Here is a 12,736-nt window from a genome sequence, read left to right on the forward strand (position 1 = left end):
CTGTGCGCATCACCCTAGCGCCCTCCCGAGGCTCCGCTCCGCCCGACGGAGCGCGGGCAGCTTCGCCGCAGAGGCTTGTGTTAAACCCCACCACTCTGGCACAGGGTGGCCGCTTGGAACTTCTCGCAGGGGTGGGAAAGGGGTCGCTGAGGCATCATGAGCTACTTTGCGCTGGCTGCGTGAAGTTAAGCCTCTTTAAAACACTTACGGTGAGTAATTATGTGTTGTTCCCCACCCCCCCCGCATCAGATAAACTACTGCTATTAAATTGGCAAATATCAGAGCAATGAAAATATTTTAGTATCAAATATGTGGAATGTGAAACTTTTCTAGTGACGTAACAGATTTTAAGCCCCTGGCTTCACCCCCAGGTGCTCCATGACAAAAGAAACAACAACAAAACCTTTAAAAAAGTCTATTTGAGGATTTGATTTTTTTTTTCTTCCCCCCGAAAACATGAGCCAGCTGGGTTTGTGACACTTGGACTGGACTCGTCAGCCCGGCCCTCAGATGACACTGCTGGCACGGGGCTGTGCCCTCGGAGTGCTGCTGTGCCCCTTTGGCGATGGCTTTCTGGGGCTGGCGGGTACGTGCCGGCCATGCCGGGCCCGCGGCCCCGCTCTGGGCAGGCCTCCATCTGCCCCCACCGCAGCTGTTGCACTGCCGCAGCTGTTTGTCAACGGCGTGGCGTGTGCTTTTGAACGCAAATAGCCGGGACAGGACCGGGACATGCGCTCCCTTTAGCCGTGAGCCCCTCGCAGGGAGGCATGCGGGGTGAGGATGAGTGTGCTCTGCCTGGCAGGTGAGGGTTTGGCCTGGCAGGTGAGGTTTCACACCAAGGGACTTTGCTTTGAGCTCTGATGCTGAAGTTAACCCCACAGAGATGATATGTTTAAATAAATCTCGTTTGCTCATCAGGGGTCTTGACCACGCAACCTCTGTCTGCATGAGCATTAAGCACTGAACGTGACTGTGACAAAAGAAGGAATTGGTTTTGTTTTTTATTTTAGAACAGAAAATTTTCCTTTTCCGTGCGGTAAAAAACCAAAAAATCTCCCCTGAGCCGGTTCTGCATGTTGTTACTTTCTGCCCTCCAGCACTCAGGTACACTCTCGTCGCGTGACTCCGTACGGCCTGCTCATGGCCAGGAATTCCTGCAGGGAACTGCGACCCTCACACAGTGCTCCTGGACATTTCTTCTCAACATCAAATGTAGTGAGGTGAGTGCATGAAGCACAGGGAGGTGGTTTAGAAATGCAAGGAGTGACACCCACTCTCTCCCCACTCTGTGGGACAGGGTCTGTCAATGGCTGAAAGGCGATGCATTTACCTGTTGTAGCCATGACGTTACGGTTTGCCTTGGAAAGCATCTCATAACTTTTTGTACATGGGCCTGTGATATGCTTTGAGCTTGCTGAAGTCCCTGTCCCCAAAGGGCAGCTGGTCATCAGATGGTGTTGACATCCAACTGCGCCCGCCCAAACGGTCTCATTTAATGCCTATCATGTTACCCTAAAAACCATGCAATTCCCAGCCAGGTGACCTGGCCCCTACTGGGAACCTGCCCTACAGCAATTAGAAGCTCAAAATCCCTCAGTCAATGGCAACCTGCTGAGTGTGAGGGAAGCCCCAATGTCTGCCACCCATGTCACCCTGAAGCCCCAGCATGGAGGGTGCAGCTTTGCCTACCTCAGGACTCAGAGGGGCGTTCAGAGCTCATGGTCTGACCTGTCCCCCAAAACCAAGTGGGGAGAGCCGTCACCTGGAAGGCAAATTGTTTGTGTTTGCTGCTGAGCCCAAAATATGTGATTTCAGTAGCACATTTTGGGAGGTTCCCCCACGTGCCGTGCAGGATGTGAAGCTCTGGAGTGGTACTTCACTGAAGCAAAGCATCCAGGAGCAGGTGAGCAGGTAATACTTGTTGCTTACCAACGCGCTGGGCTGAAGACAGGATGATGTCTGTGCTCTGCTGTTTCCTGGGATGCATTTGTCTGGCATCTTGGGAGCAGAATCTGTTCCCATCTGCCTAAGTAATTTTAAGAGCACTGAAGCAAAGGCAAGCCCTTGATTCACTCACCCATCCTCCTGAGAACCTCATCCACTGAATTATGACTTGTCTCTGGGCTCAGGTAAGTTTAAGCAGCAGTAAAAAACATTTTGAGCAACTGAATTTCAGACTAATTTCTGTAAAAGCTGTTTGAGGTTCCTGCTCTAAGTCAAGAGGAGCATTAAACCTGGGGGGAAAAAAACCTCACAAAAAACCAAGAAGAAACATTTCCCCAACAAACCATTGCAGGGAAAGACAAAACTTTACATTGCTCTGAAGTGCTGCTGTGAATCCCAGAGAAGCACCAGGACCTTGGAATCAAGTCACGTTGACTAGTTTGTCCTCATAAAGGACAGGCCACTCAGGGAAAGTGGAGAAATGGGCCCAATGCTTCAGCCTCCTCATCATCCTCCCAGCGTGCTTGTCTCTGGCAACCCAGCCAGATGTGCAGGACATTTTTGGGACAATAGGGCTGGAAGCCCAGCAAGGCTGGGCTTGGTCCTGTGGACCCTATGGAGCCCTTCTCCACTCTTGGGGTGCTTTGGGGCTGAAGCAGTGTCAGCGGGATGCTGGCTCCTGGGGGGGGGGGGGGGGGGGGGCGGGTGTCACAGGCTGGGGTAAGGCAGCTGGGTAGCAGCACTGCTGGAAATCCAGGGGAAGCACCTCCCAGCACTGGGTTTCACAGGGAAAGACTGACTGGACAGTGACCAAGAGCCAGCTAACAAGGCAGAAAGATGAAGGGTTGGTTTTCTTGGTTTTCTCCTCCCCTCAAGAAGCAGCAGGAGTGCAACAATCATTTCACTCAACAGCTATGAGCCAGGAATAGCACTTGGAGACTGACCAGTGGATGAGACATACAGATGAGGAGGTGCAAGTTGTTTGGGGCAAGTCAGAAAAGGTGCCAACACACTCCTAGGGAGGGGCAGTAGCTCTTGGAGGGTGGCATTGGCCCTCGCAAGCCAGTGTAGTGACTCCCTACCCCCTCATTGCTGCTCTGCCAGGGCTTGTATCTCTCCTTCATCTTGAATCCTTGTCGTATTTTGCTCTTCAGTTGTTCTCACTTGGGTCAGCTTGTTGCACTGAGCCAGCCTGTGGCTACCCTGCTCTTAGCAGCTGCAGAACTTCCTGGTAAATTACAGGTTCTTTTTTGTCTCTCTGAAGTGCTGTGCTCTGCCTCCCCCCAGGGACTGGAGCCCTGACAGTGGCAGCCTGGCCTGGGCTTGTCCAGCTGTACCTGTGGCTGCTGGGCTGCTGTGTCACACGCATCTCCCACGTGCCTGGGCTCCCCAGAGGCCATGTGCTGCAGCTGCGAAGCGCCTCAGACTCCTTACCCTCCATTTCTCCTCACGCTCTTCAGTGGATGCTCTGAACCTTTTCCCCATCTAGGTTTTGCAGGAGTTTCCAGCAGAGATGAGATTGGTGAGATCACATTCACAGCTACACCTCCTTCTGCCTCACCAAATGAAACCTTGCGAGTTTGACAGACAGGCAGACTGTCACCCTCTCCTGTCCCATCAAAAAGGAAAAACACCCAAACCCCCAAACCCTAAGCAAACACCCCTCTCCTGTAAATAATGTGGAAACTGTAACCAAATATTTTCCAGTCCCTTACAGCTGCTCCTTTCCACTTTTTGCAACACATAAAAACCTGAAACACCCTATTCTGGACACTGCTAAGCTGTAGGTCTTCGGTCGCTTCTCTACAGTGTCGCTAGTCAATGCTGGGAGTAACTGCCAGTGTGTGACAGTTCTTAAGAATAGCTTACAAATGAGGTTTTTTTAAACCCAGATCATTTCCAAATGAGGCACATGGTGTCAGGATCAGCAGACCCCCATTGTCAGTACGTGTGTGGGGAAAAACCCCAGAGTTCTTCAGTTATGGTAAACAATCTTTATTGTGGTGCCTTCATTTTGAAAAACGTGAAGTGTGGGGAGACTTGTCTCTAGAGGCAGGCACTCACCTGCCTTCACGAAGCCAAACCCTTCAGCGTGAGGCCAGAAGAGCTGTAGGAAACTGCTTTTTCTATGGCCAAAGAGGAGCCTAAAATCCATTGTTCTTGTGAAAGGCTTGTAGGCTTCTTCCCATGGCTAGGTGCGTGCTGGTGCTACTTCCAGATAACATTTAAATTGAGAGGTAGTGGTGAGGAGTAAGGAAATGTCCTGAGCACACCGAGCAGCCTGCAGGAACCTCTTTATCAGCTGGGAAAGGAGATGCAGGCAGCTACAGAGCTTTGTGTTCATCAGCGTGATTACTTTTAGTTGGAGGGAAATGGTGAGATTGAGAGGGATGCTCAGGACTAGCTTGAACATTAATATCACGCTGTACACCAAGGAGAAGCTACTGAGAATACACGCTAAGGGTTTACGTAGCTTTTTAGATGAGGCTGATGAATTTCCAGATAGAGCGCACATCTGGCTATTTAATCTGAGGAGGAAATACTCCACTGTGCTTGTGGATAATTACCAAGTTTTGTTTTGCAGCATGAGACCAGAGGCACTCTGACTCCGAACAGCACATCATCTGGCTCTTTTCTGCAAGCCCAACAAACCCAGCCCATGAAGCACCAGGCCCGGCGACTTGAGGTACGTGTTGCATCGGTACTTACTTTCCTTGCTGCTTCACAGGATGCCTTCAGCCTTTCTCTTTAAAGAGGGCTAATACAAATAAAACAAAACTTAAGAATAAAAGAACTATTTATAAGAAATAAAATCTGCTGTGTTTTATTGAGAGCAGCACTCCTCAGCAGGGTCGGGGACAGCAGTGGTGAGCCATGTCTGCTGCAGCTTCCTTTCAGGCTCACTGTGCTGCAGAGGGAACGCTCCTTTAAGACAATTCTACTTTGCTTTGTGTAGGGTGGGTTTCTGGTCAGGAAAAGGCAGGAGCTTTGTGCTTTGCTCTTTACCCAACTCCTGAGCTTGACAAACATATGTAACTAATAAGATTGATGTAGCTGTGATTTCAAATTAGAGCACTTATTTTGGTGCTGAAATTGAGCTTTTGACTACTTCAGGCATCATGGGTGCATTCAAAGTGCCTTTGTACTGTCAGGGCTCTCGTCAAGTCTCTCAAAGGCTGTCAGGGCTGGGCTTGAGGGTCTCTAGGTTTGGACTTAAAGAAGAAGGAGGCATGGGGCAGAGGACACCACCACCTCCTTCCCTGGGAAGAGCCAGGCTGGGCTGTGCTCCTGTGGCCACCCCTTCCGAAAGGTCACAGAGGGAGGCCTGTTTGTTGTCCCTGCACATCCAGTGTTGATGAAGGTATCAAAAGTCCTATGAGAACAGCCTTGTTAAACTATAAACCTATACTTTGTCCTCTCTGGTGCAGGGCAAAGTACCTAGTAAATGTCTGAGGTATGTGCTAAAAGCGCAATTAAACACCTCCCCTAGCCAGCCCCTTGCTTTAAAAAAACGCCCCCTGGCCTTTTCATGTAGATTTTTATTGTGCTTTAACTTTCTCCTAGTTGTAGAGTGAGGCGGTGACAGCTGAGTGCCCCACCTAGCCGATCTTTAATCATCCTGCCACCCTCTCTCTTGCTAGCAGAGATTATAAGAACAAAATGCCCCAAGATACCTTGCACAGGTGTATATAAAACCAGACCATCGTATACTCTTGAAGAAAAAAGGGCTGTGCATGAATTATGATCTGGATGGTTTCTGTGATTCAAGTGCCCTACATTAACTTCTGAAAGGAGGTGTACATGCAAAAGTTTATTTTTATTTTTAAACAGATGCTTCCTCTACAAAAATATGTCTGAACAATATTTTTAATTAATAAAATCTGATAAAAAGAGTCTGTATTCCTTGATTTCCAGCACTACTGCCATAAGAAGGTAAGAAAGTGTAGTTGTTGCAGCAATGTGTATGAAACAAAAAACCTCCCTCCCTACTCACTGGGCCTTAATGAGCAATCTTCAGATTCCTCTGCCCTCTGGCTGAAAGACTCCTGTGAGGCTGGTGCCAGTGGCAGCGAGCTTGGGCCTGACCCATCACCACAGGGGCAGGAGGGAAAGTCTAAAGACAGTAACAGGGCAAAGACTCATTTTTATGACACTTTTTATGATAATTATTAAAAACCTCAAAGGAAACTCCCTCCTATGATGAATTCTGGGTCATAAACAACAGTAGTATTTTAGAGAACTCTCTTTCTCCCACCCCCTTCACCGCCAAGGTCACCTGAGCACTGGCTGCCAGCAGTGTGGGACGCTGGGGCACATGTCCCTGCCTCAGCCCGCACTGATGCCGAGGGGCAGCGGGCACTCTGGGGCAGTGCTGCCTAGCCCTTATGGCTCTTGCTGCTCTGCGCTGCCCCCAGCGGCTGCTTTTGCCTTTGGCTCAACAAACCATCTGGAATTAACACAAGGTGACAAAGGATCAGAGACTTCTAGAGGACACAGCTAAGAGTGTAACTTCTAATTGTTAAAAAAAACGCAATCTGTTGGAACTGTCCCCTCATCACTATCTCGTGATCTGGTAGTGAAGTGACCATTCAGATGTTCGTGTATTGTCTAGAGCTAAAAGCCATTTTCGGTTGAGTTTTACCAGGTGCTTCATTGTTGCTATGAAAGTCAGGAAAGTCTTCAAGTTTTAATCGCAAATAATGTATGTCTGCAGAATGGTTCCAGTTGACTGTCATCAACGCCTCTATAAAAAAGGCACCGACTTTGAGCACAAGGATGCCTACAAGTTCACAGGTTGCTTTCCTCTGAGTGATGTCTGTTGCCTTTCTAATACGTCTTTATAAGTCTAATAAGTCTTTAAGCTCTACAGCCTCTCCCACTCTTTCTATGTGGATCTTAAGACAAAGACAATAAAAAGCTGCTTTGCTGTGGAACCATATTAAAAATAAAATCACTGTTTGAATATAGCTTTAATATAAAAAAATATTTTCCATATTAGTCAAATTTGCCAATGATGCAACAAGCAGATAAGAAGTGTTTTTTCCATTCTTGTCCTTAAAATTCTGATGTGGTGGCAGCTGTGTGTCAGGAGACGCCTCTCCTGCCAGCCCGGGCTTTAGAGAGGAGGCCCTCACATCCAGGGCTCCCATCCTTCCCAGACTCTGCCAAGAATGTTGGGATCTGTGGCTTGATCAATCAGGCACCTCACTTGAGTCTCCTCTGACAGCCCATCCTCTGGCTCTCTGGCTCTGACGTTATGATCAGTGCTACCACGAGCCACCGCGGCAAAATCCTTGTAAGACAGTAACTTCTCGTGGCCCAGGCGCAGTTCATCGCTACAGTGGCAGACACAAAAAGCAGCTCATTACCAAGAGAAAGAGGCAGGAAATTTGAGATGGATTTTTAAACACAAAACGGTACTTGAACGTGCTGCACGCGGCTCTGTTTTGATTTCAAGACGTGGAGACTGTTCGATAGCTGTGGAAAACTTGGCCAGTGAAGACACTGGTGTCGTTTACCAGAGCTTATTTACTGTCTCTAACTGATAGAAGGATGCTGCAGTTCGCTTCCAAGCTGTTATCTCTTACCTGCCCTGGCTGATTTGTGTCTGCAAGAAGCATTTCGCTGCCTTTTCTCACGCACTGCACTTTTCAGTATTTGTAGGGTTTTAACTGGCTTGCTTTCTTTGCCCTTTTATCTTGATTAATCCAAAATGTCTTTTTAAAAGAGGATGGAAGGGATTAATTGTACTTTAACTGAACTTTAAAGACATTCTGGCTTCAGCCGGACTTGACTAGACTGACATAAATAACCTGAGAAGGCCATCAGATTTCAATTTGCTGTTTTTGGGAAGCAGCTTACCTCCAAGCCTCCCTCCCCTACAGCCAGTTCAGGCTGTGTTTAAAGAAACTGCCCAGCAGAAGCGTATCAATTTAACTACCACTCCCCAGCCTACAAGCTGTGGAGACAAACATAAAGAACAGCAGTCTGAGGAGCGAGAAGTGAGGCAGGCTCACAGGGCTGGGGTCTTGCATGCTGCCAGGAACAGGAACACTGCTCAGGAGGCCTGAGCTGGAGCAGGAACACTCAACAGGGAGGTATCTGGTATTCTGGGTGGCAAGGTGATTCACAGAGTGTCCATGTGGACCAAAACGATTCTGACAGGAGGTTTGTTGGAATTTTGCCCTGCCTGCCACTTCTCTTTTCCTAGCTGCCATTCCAGCTTGAAGGGAGCAAAATCTATTGCAGCAGGAAACTGCCAAAGCTCTCAGTGGAGCAATGTGAAGCAAAAGGAGAGCATCTTACCAAGTGATTGCTGCTGGATTGGCACCCGCAAGCTTTCTTTTGACGCAGCGGACTTTTTGCAAAGGGTACCAGTTCACTTCAGATGTGTTTATCTCCTTAACCCACGTGCCTCCTTTTTTCAGCTGTCTCTGTTCAAAGTTCTAAAGAGAAAACAAATTTGCTCTATTTATCACAAACCACATACTTGAAAAGACCTTTAAGCCAGCAGATCACAGCAAGTCAAGCTGCAGATGCAACGAAAGGCCAAGTAGTGAGACGGTATCTAGCCTGCCTAGGATTTAACATTTAATTTACAGCTGGAGTTCCTGAAGGGCAACTAGTTTCAGATTTTCTTCTCTGTCATTATTAGTTTGATATACACAGTGTTGTTCTGTACGTTTAAGATACTCAATGCCAAGAGCTGAAAATATTTATGCCGCTGCCATAAGCTGCATAACGTGGTCAAGAGATATCCACATTTTTAGGATTATGATGCAGATAAAGAACAGCACACAGACAACACAGACATTCTTTGTCCATCAACATAGAATTCTGCCACTTTAAATCCTTTAGATTTGGTTTCTCTGAGAACTCAATAAACCAGAGAAAGATAAAAGGAGCTCTGAGAGTGTGCATCAAGCATTGTTTCCTTTTTTGATCAGTTTTATCCTTGTTACGGTTTAAGAGTTTGCTCATGAAGAAAAAGGAAAGGAAAAAAAAAATCTCACCTTCCAGTCCAAAGAAGGCTCTTTTACAAATACATCCATCGTGCTGATGAGGAGATCTGGATCCCGACGATAAGCCCTGAGGGCGTGCACCATCACGCTGTAAATGAGACCCCACTCTTTCACCGGCATCATCAGATTAACAAACTGGCGAGTCAGGCGAAAAGGCATCAGCTCTGGCACCGGCAAAAACTAGCCAAGGGGAAGGACAGTCAAAAGAGAACAAGAATTAAGAAGCCTTGGAACAGAAGATTTTTTTTTTCCCTTAATTTTAAGCTTTGAAATCCTCTTTGCCACTAAACTGAGAATAATGTGCAACATGGTAGAACAGGCCCATCAAAGCTCTAGTTGTGACTATTTGGTGCCGATGGTTGAAAGCACAGCTGACCGATACAACACACGGCCATACAGACTCTGTGAGGTTCTCCAGCTTCCCACCTGTCCAGACAATATCTGGAAACAGACATTTCGTTCTATCCACCGGAAATAACTCATAAAGACCATTTTGCATCAGAACGATGGCAAATGAGGAGCATGAGGCTTAGAATCATAGAATGGTAGGGGTTGGAGGGGACCTTTAGAGATCATCTAGTCCAACCCCCCTGCAGAAGCAGGTTCACCTAGATCAGGTTGATTGCACACAGTAAATGCAAAAGCTGCAACAAATTAATTAGAAAACAAGTTACCTGCGTGGCGGAGCCGAACGCGTGCCCAAAGTCTATTCCCACCATGCCACCCGTCTCCTTGTTGATCATGAAGTTGGACAGATGTCTGTCTCCAATGCCAAGTACCCAGTGGCTGATGCACATGAGCGCATGGGAGCTGGCAAAGTGGGCGCGCAGGGACAGGAAGGCTTCGGGAGAGGTGCTCATGCTCACGAAGGCTCGCCTAGCACAGAACATGAGTCCCTTGTCGCGTGCACGCAGCCAGAACACCAGCCTTGGCTGTGCAGCGCGGGGCTCTCGGGAGCGCACTTACCGCAGCAGGTCTGCTGGAACGCTGCCCTCCCTGCTTTTGAAGGACATGACTGCTTCTGTACGGCTGGCATTTCTGCAAATTAATGAAGGAATACTGTTAGCTGCTGAACAAGCAGCTCCCCAGCTGCATGTTAGCAGTTAAGATGTGTACACGACCGCATGTGCGCATGTTGCTGACCCCGGTGAACAGTACAGCAAGCCACAGAGTTTGCTGCGGCAACATTTTTTATCTGATATTAAAAATATCTCCTCCTTTTTTTTTTCCCTCTCAATAGTTACTTCCAAGACTGGCATTTTTAAAGACAAAACAGTATGTAGTTTTGTCTAGTTTCCTGCAAATTAAGTAGAGGTTGTTTTAATCCAGCAATACCACTGTGCTCTTTCTGGCCGGCTAGTCTCTTCCAAGCAGAAAAACTAAGGTCCAAATGAAACCTCTCCACAGCACGCAAAGGCTATGCTGACACTAGAAAGTAACACAGCATGAGGGGAGGCACCAGAACCAGACAGTGGGTTCTGAGGACATCCATGCCATACATGTTTGGGCAGGGAGGGTGCCTGTGCCAGCTGACCCCATGTCCCATGCTGGGAACTGAGAGGTTATGAGTAGCTGGAATGCACTGGGTGCTCTCCTTCCAGTCTAGTTTTGTCTAAAACGAGCCAAGTTGTGTACTAGGGGCCAGCTGTGTACTAGAGGTGGTCAGAAATTTACTTCAAAAGCATGTTCCAGATCTGAATACAAGTAGTAATGTAGATATGCTCAGTTAAACAAGTCAAAGTTTTCCTTTCAAAGGCAAGATGCTTAAGCAGGTTATAAGCTCATCAGAAATGCTCCACAGGAAAGTTCTCTTTCCCCTTCCCTTACAGTTCTAGATCTAGGCAGGTCCTTTGAGAGGATGCTCAGGTAGGGATCTAAGCCATCAAATATTCTCAAATTCTCAGTGAATCAGTGATTTTCTTTGTCCAATTTCATTCAGCAGGAGCTCTGGCTCTGAGGAAGCCTCCCTAATTGCATGATCTGGAATAAGACACCCAGAAAATAAAGTCAAAGAGGAGCATCTATTTCTAGACACTTTCTTAAGGAAGTAAGCAAGCTTCTGGAAGCACTTCTGTGCTCTGGTGGGATTTTGGCAGTATGAAACTCCTCCTGCAGAGCATCTTGAGTAAGACAAAGCAGTAAGATAGGCAAAAATCAGATCTACCCAGCATATTCTAACGCAGATCGTATTTTTTCATGGGATTTCTACCACTGGGGGTGTGTGTGTATGCTCTAGTTTATTTTGCATCCAGTTCTCCTTTTAAAACTTACTTGTACATAACATGGTATCGAAGCTTGCCTTGTGCTTTCCCAGCCATCTTGGACAGCCACTCAGAATAGGTAGCACGAGGTCCTTTTTTGCTAGGGACAAAAAAAGGTGATGATGATTTCCCTAATATTATCTTACCACTCTGTACTTGAATATCTGCATGCTGTGTGCTGCCATGACCCATGAGATTTTTATGCACAGGAGAAGCCAGGAAGCTACAGCCTACATTAATTTTAGCCTTGCTACAGCAATGAAGTTTGTGCAGTCAGTGCATATGCTGATCCACCTGCCTTCTCCCCCCCAGTTCTCAATATGTTTCAGTTACATTTGACAGAAGATCAGGCATCTCAAAGGGGTTAATTTGTCAACAAGTACTGTAAAAATTAGATGCTGCCTTGAGAAGAGAGATGTGAAATAATTTCTCCAGGGAGGGAAAGGTATTTTAAACAGTCTCATATCTGTTTAAGGGGCATTACGTAGCTTACCACAGTACGTGCTGGCTTCATTGGTTACACTGCTTATAGAATAGTTTGATATTTTTCTCCCATCTTAACTAAATATGCTAAACATTAAACTTCTATTTCAGAGAGGCAGCAACTTAGCAGAGCACCAGTCTTCTCTATTCCTTCTGAAGCATGTTCTGAGATACGGAGATCACTTCCTTCTATTTAAGAAATATTTATTTATAGACTGCATAGCCCATCAATTAGGGATAAAGAAAAGGATTAAAAAACTTCAGAAAATTATTTCCCTACCCCAAAACATTGCTAGCAAGGATTCAGTCAGGATTTTCCTTTGCAAGCTGTCATTCAACCACAGCTCAATATAAAGTATTTTAATTATCTCAATTGAGGAACGTACGGGAAAATATCCAAAATCTATAACCAACAATAAAATACAGCTATTTTTCTGGATAATCATTAACTGTTTTTAGAAAGACACTGATCTACATTTAGTGTGTCAGAATTTTTTTTCCCTTCACAGATTGGTTCCATGTGAGTCTCTCTCCACTTTCCCAGTCAATGAAATGAGACCAACATAGTATCGCTGCTGTTCACAAAAGTGAACCAGACAGCACCCATGCAGGCACTGTAGCAGTTCCTAAAGTGCTCATGGCTCAAGTAACTGTGGGAGTCCAATCGCCACGTTGGAGGTTCTTCCAACCTGCCCTATGAACAAGAGAACTAGCAAAAATAAGTGGTGGCAACACCACTTAGTACATAGTCTCTGGCTTTGTCAAAGAACAATGTTGGTAAATAAAAACACACTTCTAGATTCCAGGACAGAAACAGGCTGAAATGTGAGAAATAAATCAATATAACAAATATTCATCCTGTGATTACAATCAAGAAAGCTAGTTTATTCCGAGCCAGCATTTGTACAAAGGCAGAGAGCACATTCCTTTACAGTCGTGTTTTGTGCATCTGCTGCCAATTTCCCCCCCTCTGCTGACTCACTGCTGAATCCAGGTCCTGAACAGCTCTGTCTCTGCCCTGCTCTC

The 12,736-nt window shown here is 46.6% G+C and overlaps 1 protein-coding gene and 1 long non-coding RNA gene across 2 annotated transcripts in view; one reads left to right on the forward strand and one right to left on the reverse strand.

Annotated features, from left to right (window-relative positions):
- Positions 1 to 141: 141 nt before the first annotated feature.
- LOC133625288 (uncharacterized) lies at positions 142 to 4,600 on the forward strand. The gene is made up of 3 exons (XR_009818599.1): positions 142 to 209; positions 1,098 to 1,220; positions 4,529 to 4,600. It is a non-coding gene; the product is annotated as an uncharacterized LOC133625288 (long non-coding RNA).
- A 2,304-nt stretch (positions 4,601 to 6,904) lies between these two features.
- PRKDC (protein kinase, DNA-activated, catalytic subunit) overlaps positions 6,905 to 12,736 on the reverse strand; it is an 85,020-nt gene continuing 79,188 nt past the window's right edge. Inside the window, exons 81-86 of the mRNA XM_061996110.1 lie at positions 11,238 to 11,327; positions 9,933 to 10,004; positions 9,641 to 9,842; positions 8,958 to 9,146; positions 8,251 to 8,390; positions 6,905 to 7,280 (exon numbers count right to left, since the gene is read on the reverse strand). Coding sequence (XP_061852094.1) covers positions 7,076 to 7,280; positions 8,251 to 8,390; positions 8,958 to 9,146; positions 9,641 to 9,842; positions 9,933 to 10,004; positions 11,238 to 11,327 — 898 coding nt within the window. The 3' untranslated portion in view covers positions 6,905 to 7,075. The remainder of the gene's footprint in view (positions 7,281 to 8,250; positions 8,391 to 8,957; positions 9,147 to 9,640; positions 9,843 to 9,932; positions 10,005 to 11,237; positions 11,328 to 12,736) is intronic.

This window comes from Colius striatus, chromosome 4 (assembly GCF_028858725.1).
Source record: "Colius striatus isolate bColStr4 chromosome 4, bColStr4.1.hap1, whole genome shotgun sequence".
In the NCBI taxonomy this organism is placed as follows: domain Eukaryota; kingdom Metazoa; phylum Chordata; class Aves; order Coliiformes; family Coliidae; genus Colius; species Colius striatus.